Here is a 19,577-nt window from a genome sequence, read left to right as displayed (position 1 = left end):
TACCTTCTGGCTCTGAGGACCATCACCATCTTCAAAGATGCCATCTTCTTGCTGGTCATAAGCAGGACCTCCCAGAAGTCTGATTCGCTTTTCACACTGCTTTTTTGCTACAGTTAGCTGATTAATATACCTCTTCATGTTTCGGGCCCTCAGATGGTCCGCTTTCATTGCAGCAGTTTCTTTACCTTTGCTTTCTAAGATTGACAGTTTAAAAAGTTAACTTTGGTTTTTTAAAAACCAGTTAAGATTTCAACATATAATGAATTTGGAGGAACTGGCCCTTTCAGCAGTCTTCACTTTTAGAAAGCGCAAAGCACACAAAACTCTGACACGTTTAAATGGACTAAATTTTGCTAAAAATGCAAAACAATCCATCTGCAAAGCCATGGCGACTAAAAGCTCTTTATAAGTAGATAGCTAAAGATGCTTTTTTTATATTAGACCAAGATGGTGCTGTACCCTAGGTGGTGATTTGGGCTCACTAAAACTTTCTCGGATTACGGTAAATGATTTCAAAGGTCATACATGATATGAAGACAAGGTTTTAGAATACCTGCTCATCTGTGGGGAATACAAACTGCCTCCAGGTGACTAGGAGTAAGGAACCTTTACAAAACTTTTTTTTTTTAGTTTTAGGCCACAAACTGATAATTTAAGTGCTATGAAGGTAGATTAGCAAGACGTTTCTTGAGCTACAAAATGTTATCATAGTAATTTACTGTTTAACCATAAGATTACAAAAATCACAGAAGATTATAGATCATTAAAATCAAGAAACATTAAAACTATCGAGAACATGTAACGTTTTGTCCCCTTATGAGAACACTTCTATATTGTAACACCTGTAACAGCACCTCTCTGTAAGGCTCTGAAATGACCTGTATTATGTTGCCTTCTCAACTTCCTTCATGTTCCCTAATGATTTTCACTGCCAAAGGGACTTGCCTTAGACCCCTTGGTTTAACTCAAAGTACAGGATGGCTTAGTTATATTTGGTAGAATGACAGAATGGTCAGTGTGTGGGAATAGCTGTGAGGTAAAAGGGAAACCTTTATTCTCAATAGAACAGCTGTTTTTATTTAGAAACAGAGGCTGTGATCATATACACTAAATAATGGACTTTCAATCCACCTTCAAATCCACCTTCAATGCACTTTCCAACTGGATTTTACTGTGTGAACTGGCAGAATCCAGTTGGAAAGTGGACTGAAAGTAGATTGAAAGTGCATTATTTAGTGTATGCGATCACAGCCAGAGAGTTATTTAGAAATATAAACACTTAATGGTTTCAGTGTGGTACAAAAGCATAATGGTTTCCTTTATACTAGTAACTTCTCGTTTGCAAGATAGGTGCAGGCTCCTCTTTCCTCTAAAGTTCCCTAAACAAACCTAGCCAATAATTCTTATTGTTATTCAGAACAGAGAACCTTTATTTGGCATACCACAGATAAATCAAACAGGGGAGAGTTTAAGGGTAGGTACAAAGAACAACATCAATCAAAATTCCCAATATCTCAAAAAACACAAAACAGTCCTAACATGGTTTACAAGATTTACAAAGTATTACTCGTGACTTCCATACATAGGTCAAAAATTCTGCGACAGATAGTGTTGTTGCTGGACTCTTGTCTGCTAGGAAAAAAGATAAGTCCCTATCCAGAAAGTCTCTCTGCATAGGGAAGAGAGGACGAATCAGGATATTGCGCATAGCGGAATATTTAGGACAGCGAAAAAGAATGTGGGTAACAGAATCGGGTTCCCCAAGATTACAGTTGCAGAGTCTATCCTTATACGGGACACCCCTGTATCTACCTGAGACCACTACTGAAGGGAAAAGGTTGAACCTTGCAAGCATAAAAACCCTCCTAAAAACTGGGATTGTCAGATTAGCAATATAAGGTACCATGGATGTATGAAGGGGAAGGAGGGGTAATGAATAGGGAGAGCAGACCCCAAGACTACCGGCATTAATGATCTGTGCCTCTATATTCCACATTCTCCTCTTGACCACCTGCAAGATTGTGGTGTGCTAGATGGTCAGTACACCAGACAGACTCTCCTCAGTGTTCCACACCAGACCAACACAATCAATACCGGTGATCTTTGACATGGGGAGTGGTTTGAAGGAGAAAGCCTCCTGGGGGAGTAATGCCACCTCACCCCCCCCCACCTCCAAGTTCAAGACTGATGGAGGACTGAAAACCCGGGGGGGGGGGTCTTTCAAGGCAACGGTTTCGCCCTCCCTAACCCAGGTCTCAGTCACACAAGCCAGATTCACATTTTGCGCTGAAACATAATCTTGCAGTGTTCTGGTCTTATTGTTTATGGATCTGGCATTACACAACATCAGTGTCCAAGCGAAGTTTAATGTTCTAGCCTATACACCAACGTGTCTCGGGATGGGATGAAGGTTGGAAAGAGACTGAAGATATCCGTATCTCCATCTCTTTCCGTGCCATAACCGTTTCCCACCACCACACCTTCCTCTGCCCCAGAGTAGTGGGATCCCCAGCCCAAGGCTGGCACCCAAAATGATGTTAGTAGTTTCCATCCCCCTGTCTCTCTGCTTCCCCCTTCCATCACCATGACTCACAGTACAACAGAACTGACCAATTAGCAAATATATTAATTACAATCAGTGGTCTAGAAAACAGACAAACATTCTAATCGGGTTAAAAATACCCCTATGAGTCGCTCTTTCGGCCGAGAGGTCGGAGAGCGAGGCTCCCGCCATGCCCTGCCCCAATGGACCTTGCTGCGTGAGCGACCCCGAACGGGGTTTAGCGGAGCCACCAGACGTCACCGAGTGATAAAGCGACCATCCGCAAAAGTGGAAAAGAAAAAGAAAAGATCGGCTTAACTGTGAGTTGTCAAAATGCAGAGAAAAAGAACTGAAAATTGTTTTCCCCCCCCTCCCAGCGAAAAAGGCGAAGAGGTTAATCCTCCATCTATACAAGCGAAAAAGAAAAGGAGGGGGGGGGATGAATTGAGCGGACAGTGATGTTTTCCTTTGATGTATTTGAAAGCGAGAAGCTTGTCTCTCTGGAGCACATTTTAAGAACTTTCTAAAAGTAAACAAAAAAGAAAAGATGTCGGAGCTGGGCAAAAGCGAGCGGAGAAGGAGGGAGGGACTTCCGTCTGGACGTTTGTTTGTGTGTAAGAGCCGGCTGTTGAATGTTTGGACTGTTTATGGCTGTGAATCCGACGGGAGTTTTGCAAAAAAGATAAGTTGGAATTGTGACAGCGAGAAGTGCCTGATAAGCGCTTATAAGTCAACAATTGCGAGGAGGACCCATAGAGAGTCTGGGAGCGAATATAAAAGCGAAAATGAAATTGATACCATTCTCGAAAATGGGGACCTCCGGGGCATGAAAGGAAGAGGATTTATAGTACATGAACTGAGCGTATTAACAACAACCCGAAGGAGGATCTAACAAGCCGGAAGGAGAAGACAACAGAGGAAGCTCCTCCACGTCAGCGATAGTAAAAGTACCCAGCACGCAAAGAAGCGGTTCTGGATGTGCACAGAAGAGACCCTTTTTACTAACAGAATTCAAAGGAACATTACTAACATACTAACAGAGAATACATGTAACAGGACTAAGAAAAGAAGTTTGGCAACACACAGAAGAAGCCCAAGAAGATTAATTGGACATTACTAACAGTTTAATTTACCAGTTTATATATCACTCAGCTTTCTCTTTCTCCCACTGTCTACCCCTCCCTTTTTTTCTTTTAAGCGAAATACCTCCCCTTTTTAGGGGAGCCAATAAAACCTTTATTTTTAAAAAAAGAAACACTTATTTCCTTGGTGAGGGAGCCTTTATTGTCAAACCTCACTTGACAAAAATTGGCCGTATGCAGCTTCCGAATCAGAAATAAAAGGCGCTTGTCAATCCCTAATTTGAGAAGTTTGTCCCACAATAGAGATCTATTGACAGAGTCGAAAGCTTTACGGAGATCCACAAAAGCTACATAAAGTTTACTGCGCAGATGACGAGAGTACTTTTCAGCTAGAAAAGCTAGAGTGGTGCAATGGTCAAGAGTGGATTGATTCTCTGTAAAACCGGTTTGCTCTCGTCCAGGGAGATTCTGATCTGCCATCCATTGTTATTCACTTACCACTTAGTGGTTAAGTGCATGGACTCTAATCTGGGAAAACCGGGTTTGATTCCCCACTCCTCCACTTGCACCTGGCTGGATGACCTTGGGCAAGCCATAGTTCTGATGAGCTGTTCTTGAAAAAGAGCAGTTTCTGTCAGAGCTCTCTCAGCCCCACCTACCTCACAGGGTGTCTGTTTTGGGGAGGGGAAGGGGTTTGTAAGCCGCTCTGAGACACCTTTGGGTAGTGAAGGGCGGGGTATAAATCCAATCACTTCTTTTTCTTCTTCTTCCACACAAATAACACAGATTTTTCTCACTCTCTACCGCACTTCACTCAATCTTTTCACTCATTCAACTATTTTTACTCTCTCACACACAAACCTTCTGAACAAACGCAGTCAACTCCGCCCCCTAGAGCAAAGCAACTATCCAATCATCACACACTTAATTCACCCATCCAACCTCCTTTCTTATCTTAAAGGCCTGCATTTTAAACCGCAACAAACATAATAATAAAACACCACAGAAATCCACAGAAATAAAAACACACAAATATTTACATAGCAAAACACCACAATTCATTCAGGTGGGCAGCTATGTTGTCTAAAGCAACAGAACAAAATTTGAGTCCAGTGGCACCTTTAAGACCAGCAAAGTTTAATTCTGGGTATAAGCTTTCATGTGCATGCACGCAAAACCTTATACCCAGAATTAAACGTCATTGATCTTAAAGGTGCCACTGGACTCAAACTTTATTCTATGGCCATTCATATTCATGTAAGATTGTTACAAAACTTTCTACTGCCAAGAGTAAAAATCACTTGTTTATATTCTTAATAACTGACTTCTCTCCATTTGACAATGAAATATATATTTTATGCATCTTATCAGAGATGAAAATAAGGAGAATGGAGGGATTGCTATTTTCTTCTTATTTGTGGAACATTACAGAAAGGTAAATAAGACAAATATAGGTTTTCCACATTGGGCTTTTGCTCCAGCTTGACTTTATTTATTTTTATTTATTTTGGGATTTATATCCCGCCCCATCCAATATTCAGCTCGGGGCGGCTTACTGCATTGTTTTTCTCCTCCTTTACACACAGTATTGTTTACTGGGCTGTTGCTCTCCAGTCCTCCTTCACCCCAAGTTTTTCACATGTTTTTCAGACTACCACAAACGTGGTCCCAGAAGAAAAACACGGAGAGTAATGACCAGGAAACTATACTGTGTGTAAGAAAGGGGGAAACACAGTGTAGCTAAGAAGCCAAGCTGGAGCAAAAACCCGATGTGGGAAAGCCTCATGTTCTAGTGGGAATTTGAGGAAAAGTGCTCCCTGAGTTCAAACCATACTGCTTAATTTCTGCTCCCTGTTTTTAGTTTCTTTGCTCCTTCTAGGTTGGGATTGTTACTACAGCCAATTAAAAAGCGGTGATGCATAAAATATCCAACATAAAAACACACACACACACAAAGAAGCAAATAAACCCCCAAATTAAATTAAAAACTGTGTGTTTATAATTGAATTGATCATATTATGTGTTGTGCTCTCAATTTCTACATGTTATTATTTGCTGCTTTTTAAGGCCTCAGGAGGCCAGAAAGTGGGATACAGTATTTTATATGAGTAATAAAATGAAATAAGGAGGTAATGCCACCTATAACAACCACACAGTAAATAGGTCTTTGATCATGATAGGTGTTTCTGTAGAGACCTTTCAAAGCAGTTGAGGGCATTTGCTGGAGCCTTAGGGAAATGTTTTGAGATCTGACAACCAGCTTTCAAAACAATTTAATCATACTATACCAAGACAAATATTTTATGTTTGCCAACGATGTTATGTTCTTGATTTAAGTTCTGTTTTGGCAGTTGCAGATTTTGAAATAGAGAAATAAATTAGGGGATAACCAATAGACTGTAACAGTAAGAGAGCCATGTGGTCAGGTAACACACACTTCCTGTAGAATCAGTTTTAGAAAGCCCTTTAACACAACATTTTAGAAGTCCTTCATCTTCCACAGTTAGAATTTTTATCCATTAAGTACAAGATATACTGATAAATTATAAACAGCTGTCACCACACTGGTTTCAATATGCAAAAGAACAGCTGGTGTTTCATTCTGGGAGCCCAATACAGTTCTCAGGTCTTATCTGCAAGGCTTATTAAGACTGTGCACAGAACCCTAATAAAGGTACAGCATTGTTTTATACTGACAACACAATTTTTGTTTCAAATCCTGGAATCCAGATAGGTCAATATTAGACTAGTGATGAAGACAAAACACTGTATGTTAATACTCATGCCCTTTTCTGGATAAAGTACAAACTTTCCAACTTGTAAGTAACAGTGTCTTTGTGGTTCTACAACAGGGGTGGCCAAACGTGCTTAAACTAACAGCCACATAGAATAAACATCAGACGTTTGAGAGCCGCAAGATATGAACAAATATCACACACATGTTTTTGCTGAAAAATATGCAAATTTGCTTTTTATTAACATTAAATTAGACTGTGTGAAAGAGCCACATGCGGTTCCCGAGCTGCAGTTTGGCCACCCGTGTTCTAGAAGATGCTGACTGTGAAGAATGCTGACTGGCTGGTCCTTTCATGAAGCCACTCCCTCTCACTTTCCCATCTGATTGTGCAGACAGCTGATAAACTGAAACCTATCAAACTTATGGCTAAGTGACTGACACAAAATCATTCCCTGTCTCACAAAAGAGTACTTCCAGTTTTACAATAAGCACATTATATTTAAATGGATAAATGTGTGCTGCATGCTGTAAATCTTTAAACGCCTGCTCAGAGCATGTGGGGGAGGAGTTAAAAACTGATGGTGAAAAAGTTTGTGTGTCAGCAAAGGAGCAAGGCAAGGAGAAGAGAAGCGTAGCTTATCCCTCAGCAAAAAAAAATAAAAATTGAAATATTCACATCCACTTCTGGACGGAGACATGCCTGTCTTCATTCTATAAATGCCTGGTCAAAAGCAAACCAAAACCAGATGCAATGGCAGAGAGCTGCCTGTGACACAAATGTGTGATTTAGGCAAAACTGGAACTGACTACCCAGATAATCAAATGGGGCACTTTGACTGTACTGGAAAAGCAGAACTATCAGCATACATCTTAGAATTTTAGTTTTTCTGCTTATGAGTCAACATTTTGGCACCCGGTAAAAATTCTACTTGACATTTGGTGAGGCTTAATGCTATGTCACTTGGTAGAAGTGGCACGTTTCAGCAAAATGGTGCCAACTCTAAGATCTCCACTTGTAAACCGGTTGGGCTTAGAATCTCAGCTTGTGGGAAGCAAGCAAACAATGAATCAAGCAGATGCCTGCAGTCATTCCTCGTGGAGAAGCAGAACCTCTTTCAAACCATGAATCCTTAGTTCTATTCTATGCAAAAAGGAAGGGGGAACAAGGAGTAAAGGAAGTGGGAAGGCCCAAGAAACGAGCCACGCTCATGCCCAATGCAGCAACCCACAGCTTGGAATGATGCTTAAATGCAACCTTAATCTTTCAGGAATTTTAGCCTTTAAAGGAGAAGATGGCAAGGAATGTGACTGATCCCTTTCACATTTTTTCCCCTTTTTTCCATTTTGCTAGTATACGTTCCAGCTATTTTTAGCTAACTTAATAGCCCCTTTCTGTAGGCACAGTATTGCACATATATTTATAGTACTGAATACATGATATATGCACAATAACTATAATGTACATTGATCATACACCAAAAATGTCTCCCTTGTGACAGAAAGTCAAGAAAATCACACCCATTACCTGCAGGGGGATTATAAACAGAAATAGTCATTCTTTAAAACTGTCTTGCAAAATTTCACTAATGTGACCCATTTATTAAAAATTGAAAGTGTCCTGTTTGCACAGAACTCCACTTTTGCACAATAGTGGAGTAACTGGTACACATAGTACCTATTTACTCTAAAGCAGTTAAGTGGAAGAAAGCTGCTTAGCAGAAAAGTTAACAATGACTCCACACCTCACTACTGTATTTTAACATGAATCTCTTCACACCAAGAGGGAACAATCTCTTTTCAAAATGACAGGAGCAGAGGAGTTTTGAAAGAACCATTTTGTAAGAACAGACTAATCTCATGCTGAAAAGTACAGCAAACAGGAATCTTTGACTGGCCCATGACCAAGTCGGTGAAAGAAAGAAATCCAAGATTATCTATCACACCTTATCTTGAAAGCACTTGACTGAGTGAAATTTGGAAGCCCTCCCATTCACCCCATTCATCCCCTTCTCCTTTTCAAACTTCTCCCCCAAACTTACTGTGTGTCCACCTTACCAGTGTACAATGAACACTTTTCACAGTTTAATAGAACAGGGAACTTGCACAGTATAAGTTATACATGCAAAAATAACCAAATCGTGACTCAGAACATAGCTGTGGATTAAAAAAAACTCCAGAAAGGTTAACTTCTTCTCTAAAGTTTAGTTGCACCAATACGTTGCATATCTCAGACGACTGAACAATGGCTGATAGCAATTCAGAAACATGTTTCATTCACATGGGACTATATCTGCATACCTAAATACAGGGCTCTAGTCGGGGGGGAGCTCTCAGGTACGGAGCTCCGGAAGAGAACCTCTAGGGGGCGGGGCGGTCACGTGGGGAAGCCCCGCCCCCTTCTTTACCCCGCCCTCTGCTTCGATCCTCATTCCGTTTGGGAATGAGGATGAAGCAGGAGGGTAAGTAGCCGGGCCTTCTGACACACTTCCGGTGATGTCAGGGGGCGTGGCATATGCAAATAAGTTATGCTAATGAGTTATGCTAATGAGCTCCGGCAGCTCTTTTTCTACAACAAGACCCCTGCCTAAATATCTCTGGCAAAGCCCACTTCCAAAAAGAAGGATACTTGATTAGGTAGAATCAAACCCAAGGCAACTTGACTACCCTATTTACCTGAAAGGAAAACTAGGCCTTTTCCATAAATGCTGCCAAGAAAAAAAGGAGCTGTCTTAAATTCATATACAGGTTACAGTTATGTATAGTAGTAATACATTTATGCATAATCTTTTGGGTAGATTGTTTTACATTTGGGGTTGCCTTCCTTTCAGCTAACTACCATAATCTCCTTGAGGCTAAGAGTCAATTCACAAGTTTTTGTCCAGCTGTGCAAATCCAATCATTGCCAGACATGCGGCAAACCTAATGTATAATCTGGGCCATCACAGACGCAATATAAAGAGTTCTGGTAATATTAGAACAAACCCATCACACTAAATTACTCTCCTTCTTGCACGTTCCTACTACTCAATTTACACCAATTAATCTCTATGAAAAAATAACACCATTATATACCATATATAAAATTAAGTGGTACAAGGATTACAACTGTCACAACAGCTGTATTACCATGAAAATATAAGAATGCTTATCAACTTGTTCTCAACTACCATCTCAATAAATACTACACACCACAGAAAAAGTCTAATAAAACCAGAACAGGATTATAGAATCCAGCAGGAACAGACAGACACTGTTCCATACCTTTCTGGAATCCAACACGTCTGTAAATGCTGACACACAAATTATTACTTTTATCAGTGCATCTTGCACTACAAATGCTGTTGGATACTGGACTAGCGAAGTCTTGTCTGCCTCCTCCACATGCTGGAAAAATACTCTGTTCTATCATGCTTTCTGAAGTGGACACAGAAATCGCCTTTCCTTTAAAATGTCCAAAGAACAACAAAACTCCTTGAAACTGAAAGTATAGCTACAAAGCTTCTGTAGTTAATTTTAGAAAACAAAGATAGTACTACACAAGAGAAATTCATTTTTGTATTAACAGTAGGGCTGCCAAGTGGGGGCGGGGGGCGGGTAACCCCCCGCTTCGGAGGGCCGATTTCCGCTGGGCCCCGGGGGGAACTCCGCCCCCCGAAGCGCAGCGTGGCTGCATCACCGGAGGTGACGCAACCACATCAATCACGTCGGGGGTGTGGTCCCGATCGTCAGAGGGGAAACTCTATGGTTTTCCCTCCGACGATCGGGGCCATACCTTTAACGTGATCAACGTCGCGCGTCACTTCTGGTGACGTGCTGGCGGCGTGCTCGCGCACTCGAAGAATGGCTCCCGGAGCCCGGCGAGGCTCCCCCGTCGGTAAGAAAATTTGACTTGGCAACCCTAATTAACAGCCGGGGATACAGAGAATTATTGAATTTTAAACAGACTCCAAAATAATTTCTTCATTTTTTCATCATTACCTTATATTATCATCACAACAATAATGTGCTGTTGAATCACAACAGACTCAAGGCGACCTCATCCACAGGGCATTCCAGGCAAGATGAGATGAGCAGAGGTGGTTTTCCACTGCCTTTCTCTGCAGAGCAGCCCTGGTCTTCCTGCTTGATCTCCCATCCAACTACTAACCACAGTCGCCCCTGCTTAGCCTCTAAGCTCTGACAAGGTCAGGCGGCTAACACAACCTTTATAGTAAAGCAATCTTTCACTATAGGGCATGGGTATTTTGCTCCATCTAAAGGGAAGTTAATTACAAATTTGTTTATATCTCCATTTCATACTGTTTCAATGTAGTCTTTATTTTAGCAACAGCAGAGAGTTTGCTCTAGTTTACATAATTTCTTATGCAATCCAAAAGAATGAATACACACACACAAACATATATCTCCCCTCAATTGAACAGGAAGTTATAAACATTTTAAGAGAAATGGAAGCAGAATAAATAATGTAGGAAGACTAAGCAAGGCTCTCAAGTGTTTTCCAGTGATGTTAAGGAAAGAGCATTCCCCTTTGGGATTCTCACCCCATCAAGATTTATCCATTGTTACTCTCTGCTAGTTTGTTGTACTGGTATTTACTGATACGACCAGAAGTTGAACATTGTACTTAGCACAACGGGTTGCCACTAGGCAAATACACAGCATACAGGCAGGTTTTGTTCTAAAGAGCTAAACAGGCAGACAGAGGCAAGTCAAGAGGAAGGAAAATTAACTTCTCTTAAAAAAAACAACAACCAACAACCATGTTGGCAAAGTCCAAATGGAGCAAGTGAAGAAAAGCTTCTCCAAAGATCAATTGATATTTTAGAGTAGTGAATAGTAGAATGCAATGCAATTTTGGAATTGTAGATTGGAATGTATTTCTCTGGTCTGGGGACAGGGGAGATAACTCTACACTGCCAATCACCCCCCTTCAAGGAAGAAGACGCTGTAAGGTCACCTCCATGCTTGAGAGGAGACAGATGAAATGTAATGGCAGGGTCTCTCAGTTAATTACTCTCAGCATTCCACAATTAAGGATACATCTGTCCATCAATCTCCAATTTTGACATATTTATTTCCTTCATTGTGGCCCCCCCCCCAAAATTAAACCCAAACAAATTGTAACCATATAAACTAAGCATGTTGTTCCTCTTTGGTCCTTGAATCTGTTAAACATCTTCATTATGTTGTATACTAATATACTGCTCACCCTCTACCTATAAGTATGGACTGGTAACTTCTATTTCATTGTACCTGAAGAAGTATGTGTGCACACAAAAGCTTATACCTTGAATAAAACTCTGTTGGCCTTAAGGTGCCCACTGTTCTCAAACTTTGTTGTAGATTTTCCAGCAGTCATAGTTTTTCCTAAAACAGATATGCCATTTACAGAGGCCTTGGCTGGCTCAGCAGTAGAATACATGTTTTCCACCAAGAAGGCCCCAAGGCCTTTCTCTGTCTGGGACACTGGAAAGCCAGTCAAAATATTGAACTTGCGGGACTAATCATCTGATTCAATAAATGGCAGCTTCATACATTCAAGTGCTCTCTGACTATACATTAATACCACTTTCACAGTATTTACTGGGCCACCAAATAACATTATGCAATAGTGAAATTACTTTGCACAGACGTTTGGAATCAGAGGTTAATTAGAACAATACTGAACATCCTCAGGAAGAACACACAGCACTGTACAAGTGCCATGCCACGCACTTGCAAGGTACAAACATACACAAATCACAAACTAGTTTTAACAAGTCCCTTGGATTTCAAGGACAGCTTGCCACACTTCACAGGACTGCTGTTTGTAGAAAACACATCTGAAGTCCCTTGCTTAGAGAAGTAATTCCTTAGTCCTTTGGATCCTGGATCCTTTTCTACAATACAGGCTTGAAGCTTGGCAAACCTATGTAATTATACAGTTACAGTATTTTCCCAATAAATATGGGTGATGTTATGTTTTAGGGGCTATTTAATGAATACAGGTCAACTTAATTTTCGGTATCTGTCCCAAAATGGCTATGTACAGGATTAGCAGAGTGCATTTTTAAACTTTAAACACCCCCTGAAAGAAAGAGAACTTACCTTTCTGCCTTTTCATTTGTGGAAAGCTACTGATAGTGGTTGCTTGAACTATTTCTACTACAATCTGATACCTGGACAACAAAATAAAATAAATGCCTCATTTTTGCTGTACAGTAAAATGATTCCAATACTGGAGGCAAGGACTGCTAGTAAGATAAAGTAGTACATGAAGTCAGATAATCACTAAGGCAGCATCTCTTAAGGTGGCAATGTTTGTAACCCCCCTTGAATTTCAATGAGAAAGGGGGGGACCATAAATGAAGTAAATATTGTAGCGCTTTCTGAAAAAGACAGGCTACACATGCAATAATCATCAAGATATTAACAAGACTAACAATGCAATCCTAAGCAAAGTTACATTTTTCTACGTCTAGCAAATAGTTCATATGTTATTTTGAATGTATTTACATTTTCAGACCCACTCTGTTAAAGCTACTATTCCTGTCTCATCTTATACTGACTCCCCACCGATTTCCCACCCCTGTCTCAGGTTAAGCGACTTAGGGGTACCCCTTCTTCCTTGAACTGAACTCAGGGCAGGTTACATAAAATTCTGTCACGGCTACAGTTCAGAATAAATAGTAATTTCCAAAACAGATAAAGAGTTTAGAGGTTAAATTCAAGAGACAGGGTTTAATAATCAGTGGGACACGATAGGTTTTCAGAAACTTGTTGAGTACACACAGAGCAAGCCAGGGAAACCTACCCCACTTTGTGACCTGAACCTGCAGTCTTCAAACAGGTACATGGTTAATTTTTTTTTTAAAAAAACCCCTCTTTTGAACAGTATATGTATCTATAAACTCATGCAATTGTGCATGCTTTTGCCTGTGACCTCAAAATGACTGAGATTCACAATATATACACAAGACAATTATTTCAAGAGAACAACTAAAATGCTGATGTGGACACATATTAGAGCAAAAATAGGTCTCTTTTGTAGTTGTCAAAATTAGAAGACTCAAAACAGAGTATCAACTAAAAACAGAATAAAATGATAAATTTAATGTAGGGTTGCCAAATGGGCCTGGCCGCGGGGAATCCCCCACTTCAGAGCCCCGATTTCCGCCTCGGCGGAATCGGGGCCCGGGGGAACTCTGCCCCCGAAGCTGCGTCACCGCCACGTTGCTGACGTTGGGGGCGTGGCTGAGCTCACCGGGGGGGAACCATATGGTTCCCCCCCGACGAGCTTGGCCACACCCCCAACGTCAGCAACGTCGCACGTCACTTCCGGTGACGTCCTGCTGGCGCGCACGTGCGAAGGCTCCCCCGCTCCGAGGGGTAAGTGGATTTGGCAACCCTAATTTAATGTGATATAAAATATACACTGCCAAACAAAATGTGTCTGTATACAGAAACTGTTGTCCACTAACATTACAGAAAACAATTCACAGTGACTTTGGAGAGAGACAATCAGAGGTTATTAGCTGTTCTCAGAACTGTAATTTTGTTTTCAACTGAAGAAGGCAGCCCCCATTACACATTCACCTAATTAACTCCACGTTAATTTAGATTTTAGTAGAATTTATTAAAGATTTCCTGCTATCAACAACCCTGAATTACTGGAAAAATATGAGGTGGTGGGAGGGGTGGAAGGAAATGGAAGAAACTGTGGTCCATTTTAGCAAACAGATAATCAGAAGTATTTCAAATAGAAGTTGGGACGAGTTCTAACGCCACGCCATCAGTCCCTAGACTATCCTGTTAGTAAAATGAAAACTGTATTTCCATTGATAAAACAGCTTGCCTCTTCAGAGTTTACACTGTTTGTCCTAATTAAAAGTGTGAATTATTCATAATTCTAAAAACTTCAGATTTGCACAACCAGGCTATTTAGGGGTTTGGAATACCCCCAAACATAACCTAGCCATATACAGTCCAACTGTAAGGTCCATCTACTAATCATAATCTCAAACTAAAAATCCCATAACTCGCAATTCTCCGATATTCTGGGCTTTTGGGACTGCAAAAAGGCCAATAAAAGGCCTCATTAAAAGTCTGTCCAAACATTCACACTTTTGCACAGCTCCTACTTAAATCTAGTGACAGCAACAATGGACCCAGATGAAGAACAGAAGCCAGCCCTTACATTTCTCAACAATACATACCCCCTTCATCTGAAACCATAAAATGAAGAAGCCAAATTATCCTCTATGAAACCATCCAGCAAAGCTCCAGACATGGTGGGAGGAGGCATGTGACTGCCAGTGCCCAACTCACTGGCCAAGAAACTGTTCATTGACCATGCCTGGGAAGAGCTCGATCGGGAGAAGCAGGGACAAGATACGGCAAAAAAAAGCAAGGCTAAGAGAATCTATGAGGACTGGGAGGAAGACAGAAGGAGCAAAGAAGATGGGTGAAACCTATGGAAGATGTAAAAGACAGTGAGGAGAGCCAGAAGAGGGAAGGCACAGAGGAGACAGACAGAGAAGCAGCAAAGAAGGAGGGAGAGGAGAAAGAGAAGGGAAAGGAGGGGAGGAGACGGACGAGGCATAGGGGGAGCATCAGAGGCATGGGGAGACAAGCTGAAGAGGACAAACCACTATACTGCCAGATTGTAAAACCCTTCTTTAATAAAATGTGAATTGTGCAATGGCACTTGAGCAAGTCTGAGCGATCAATGGAAAGGAGTGGTGATGATCAACACACATTCCCACACGGGGCCAACAGAATCTTATTCTACACTCCCAACTTTTGCTGCTTCACATATCACCAGTTCAATCCTGGCTGTCTTGCCAAACTTGTTAACTTCCACTCTCCCAGCTCTCTCCATCTCCAGGATGAATGAACCCCACGAGACTTTCACTGCAGAACCTCAAATAGGATAAGCTCGTTTGCCTTCATTCTAAAAAGTTGCTGCTGCTATATTGCAAGTTCAATAAATTAATTTTTAAAAAAGCTTTCCAAAGAGAGGCTCTTTATTGCTAAGAAAACTTCCAAAGAGTTTTGCACAACTCCAGCTGAATTGCCTGGTTGGAGGCACATTGCCAAGCGTCTGTTACAGTGGAGATACTAATTCACTGCACAGAAGAGGAGGCATCTCATGGTTTCAGCTTGAGGCCTACCCGGTAAGCTACTCAAGGACTTCCTCCGCACAGCCCCCAGAGCCCTCTCCAGGAAAAGGTATTGAGTTAGGTCCTTTTTGCTGCTTCTCTAGAATGTATGCCTGAAGAGGCTTACGATAAAACCAGTGAAAAACAATGAAAACGGGGACAAGCAACATTACCTCCTGTGGGTGGTGAAGACTGGTATAAATACTAGCATCCCAGCTTGCTACTGTGTGTGGTCAACAAAGTAAAACATCCTGCCCACTGACTCCCAGGCTCCAGTTTCTACTCCAGGGCTGCAGGGCTGGGGGCTTATTTCCAGATCTGGTTCTCTGCATGGTTGATCTTGCACCTGACTCCATGTGTGCTAGAATTTATCAGCAGTTGGCTTTACTGAATTCAGTGTATGCCAAAGGAAGTGCTTTGGAATGGGCATGCTATAAACAACTATCAGGTACCTTAGTTGCTTGAGGAACTCGACATCAGAGTTGCTGTTAATGAGCTTGATGAACTCCTCATAAGAAGGGGCATATGTGTAGGCCCTCTTGTGATGTTCATTCACCTGTTCTCTGTACTCCATTTGAGTCAGCAGCATTTGATTGATGTAGTCAGGATCACTCAGTAACTCTACCACAGGCTTCAGCACTGCAGGTTTAATACACACACATGCACAAACTCATACAAAAACTATCACAGAAAATTGCATCAAATTCATTTTGGATTCAAATGAAATATTACAAGTTTTGTTCTCATTTAAACATCAAACTAACCCAGTTGCCAAATACCATAACCGCTGTATCTCAATATTTATTTGATAAGCCATCTTACAGACCAACCCCATTCATGTTTATTCACTGAACTCAGTAGGGACTACTCCCCTGTAAAAGTGCACATGACCGTAGACTTAAGTCATTTAAAACAGCCCAAGGCAGATGTAAAATAATTTTTAAAAGGTGGCTAGGGTTCTTGTAGTGTTTATCACTGCTGTAATTGGCAGTCGATTTATCCAGCATCCTAAACTGTGTCATAGGTGTGTAGGCACAGCAAAAAGAATGTGTTTTTCATTCCCATTAAACTCAATGAAAGTGAAATATCACTCTAATGCCTGATACTCTTCAAGTTCCACTCTCCCCATTCCTGCCCCTATGCATACATTTCATTTATATATCACCTTTAAGACCCAAAGCAACTTACATTGTTCTCCTCCTCTCCTTTTTAACCTCACAACAGCCCTGTAAGGTAGGTCAGGCTGAGAGTGTGTGACTGGCCTAAGGTCATCCAGCAAGCTTCCACGGCAGTGTGGGGATTTAAACCACAGTCTCCCATGTCCTAGCCTGACAGTCTAATCACTACAGAGTACTGGCTCTCTCCCTGTGCAGCTTCAGATGCTCCAGTTATGGGTTTAAGCTAACATGGCATCAGCAAGTCACTGCGACATATTTGTGTGACAGCGGCAAAAAAAGGATGAAACTATTTTGGAGGGACCAAGTAGGGTTAACCTCAATGCTCCCAAGTCCAGAATATACTTAAATGTACTTAACATTTCCTTTGATTCTTAAGATGACTGGAAGACATGGACCTTCACTATTTACACAAATACACACGGACTCCTATAACATTTTTAAAAATGTTCACCATGCATGGACTCTGATGATAAGGCAACTTGTATATTCCCCACAAAAAGACACATGAGCAAAACTGGTCTGACAAAATCCAGGGTACTATAGATTTGTCCTCGCTTCAACAAGCTGCAAAATCTTATTTTCAGGAAACCCTGCAGTATCTGACTTTACTGTGCAATGGACATCTTTGAACAATTCAATTCTGCATCAGTACTTTAAGAATTATGGCTCAGCGGGAGAAAACAGTTGTCTGAATACAGACAGGGCTGTAGCCAAAAACTCTGTTCTCCCGGCTGAAAGAGCTTCTTCCACTGCTGGAAAGCTCCAGTGTCAGTAGAACACAGTCACTCTACTCTGAGTCAACCCGTTACATGCAGCATATAGAGATTTACTGTGGCTTATTTATCTAAAACATTTCTACATTACAAAATTTATAACTATATTTCACCTTTCTGTCCAACTTTAAGCCTGACCTTAAAATCCAAAGCTAGCCATACCGTACATATAAAGGCCAGGTTTGTTATCATGAACACTGGATGAATGCAAATGCTAAAACATAATTACCTTTTGACGCAAGTATTTCTGCAAGGACTATACGCAAGCTGAGGGACTGGACATCCTTCGAGGGTAAAAGACAACACACCAGAATCTGAGAACATGCTTTCAGGAATCGTACTTCTTCATTAGTATCCTTCAAACACGGGTGCAGGAAAAATGGCCGTGGCTGCTCTTCCAATCTGGAATAGGTACCAAAAACTTAGTCTCGGTGCATCTTCTAGCTGCCATAAATTTCTAATTAATCAGCCCAGAAGAGAAAAGAAACTGTATACACAAAACGGTGTGAAAAAGTATAACTGAAGATGTGTTATCAGCAAAGCATATTTACCAATTGTAATCAGCCCTACATTTCCTTAGAGTAATCACCTACCTGCCTTCATTATTAAGCAAGCAAAAAAACCCCCACTTAAGTCAGAGCTGCCACATAAGCAGTGATGTGGGGCTGAAAATCTTCTGTTGCTATATTTTTCAATGAAAAATTTTCTGCCCCACATATGTAAACATCTGTTTACCTATAGTTGCTTAGCCTATTATACTGTAAATCAATCATGTTAGATGGGCTAAATGTGGGATATTGTCAGCAAGCTGCCAAATTGTTCTGTTTCTTTTGCTCATGCGCATCCCTCTCCCTACGTTCCTGCACATACCTTTCCTTGTGGCTAAATGCCGCTCTCTTGCAAGCTGCACTGAGTATCTTTCAAGGCCGCTGGAGGAGTCGCTTAGATCATTGCTTTATCTTTAGATGGGCCGAGCCGTGGGAAGCGTTTACCTGTTTTGCTTCGGGTGGCAGTTAATTCCCATGCCTAAGGGCGCGCGGGGGAACCATAGTAATTGGGTAACGCTCGTATGAATGTTCTATAACTGTCATGCCCCTCGTCACCCCCTCATTCCTAACGGTGTTCCTGTACATGCATCTTCAGCCTCAATAAAGTAAAACCTTTCTATAACTGTGTGCTTCGATTGTCACTGCGGGTCCTGACAGATATGAAGCACTGGCAAACCCCAGTGTTTGTAAATTGTGTATTTGCCTTCTTTTGCTTTGTTATTTAAGTTAGCTAAAATTATTTAATTATTTAAATTATTTTTTCCATTCAGCTTATCCCAGAAAACTCATATCACTGCACTTATTTCTGTAACCCTACAGTGTTATTTGAATTAAAATCTTTCACTTTGACCTAAACAGTGCAATGTCACACTAAGATGCTAATACATGTTTTCAACAACCATCTATTCAGTTTCTGAGCTATCAAATTAATTTGCTATGCAGTGTCTATATTACATATCCCTCCCCCAATTTTGATGGTATTCCAAACACAAATAATCTATCCCCATAAAAAAAAATCAGTGTTTTAACATTTAAAGGGACTGGAGTAAGCCTGGCCTGGGTACCTAGGTGGATTCATTATTTCCTATGGATGGTAGAGAGGCCAGATCTACTGCCCATATGCAATAATTGGCCCATTATTGCCTATGGGCAGTAGAGAGGCCAGGTCTACTCATAGAGAATAATGGGGCCATCACATCTTATAGGTAGAGCTGGCTTTGCTATCACCCATAGGAAATAATGGCTTCATTCTTTCCTATAGGTGGTAGACCTAGCCTGGGAGGCATAGTGTTTCCATAGAAAATAGTTGCCCTTTAAAATTTAAAAGGAGGGAGACACCACTAAACTACTGTTTGGTAAACCAGTTTCCTCTCTCTCCCTTTGGCTCATGGCCTTTGAGATCCCAAAGACTCCTTAAATTCTTGGAGATAAATTTTTGTTACAGAATTTGGGAGTGTTTTGGGTCATTTCAGATATCCTCAAGCCTACTTGAAACAACTAATTTTTGTTTCATTTTCAGCTCAGGTATATCTGAGCGCACACGGCTGCTTGGAGGCAGTGTTCCCTCTAAGCTGAGC

At 41.2% G+C, this 19,577-nt stretch overlaps 1 protein-coding gene across 1 annotated transcript in view; it reads right to left on the bottom strand.

The window, feature by feature from the left end:
* The window catches only part of SNX25 (sorting nexin 25), a 79,656-nt gene that overhangs the window by 31,476 nt on the left and 28,603 nt on the right, over positions 1–19,577 (bottom strand). Inside the window, exons 4-7 of the mRNA XM_015418701.1 lie at positions 17,682–17,854; positions 15,954–16,140; positions 12,449–12,519; positions 4–194 (exon numbers count right to left, since the gene is read on the bottom strand). Of these exons, the coding sequence (XP_015274187.1) occupies positions 4–194; positions 12,449–12,519; positions 15,954–16,140; positions 17,682–17,854 (622 nt within the window). The remainder of the gene's footprint in view (positions 1–3; positions 195–12,448; positions 12,520–15,953; positions 16,141–17,681; positions 17,855–19,577) is intronic.

The sequence above is a fragment of the Gekko japonicus genome, unplaced genomic scaffold (genome assembly GCF_001447785.1).
Source record: "Gekko japonicus isolate JY-2015 unplaced genomic scaffold, Gekko_japonicus_V1.1 scaffold663, whole genome shotgun sequence".
In the NCBI taxonomy this organism is placed as follows: Eukaryota; Metazoa; Chordata; class Lepidosauria; order Squamata; family Gekkonidae; genus Gekko; species Gekko japonicus.
The sequence above is the reverse complement of the archived record's forward strand: the minus strand, read 5'-3'. Positions and strand labels throughout refer to the sequence as shown.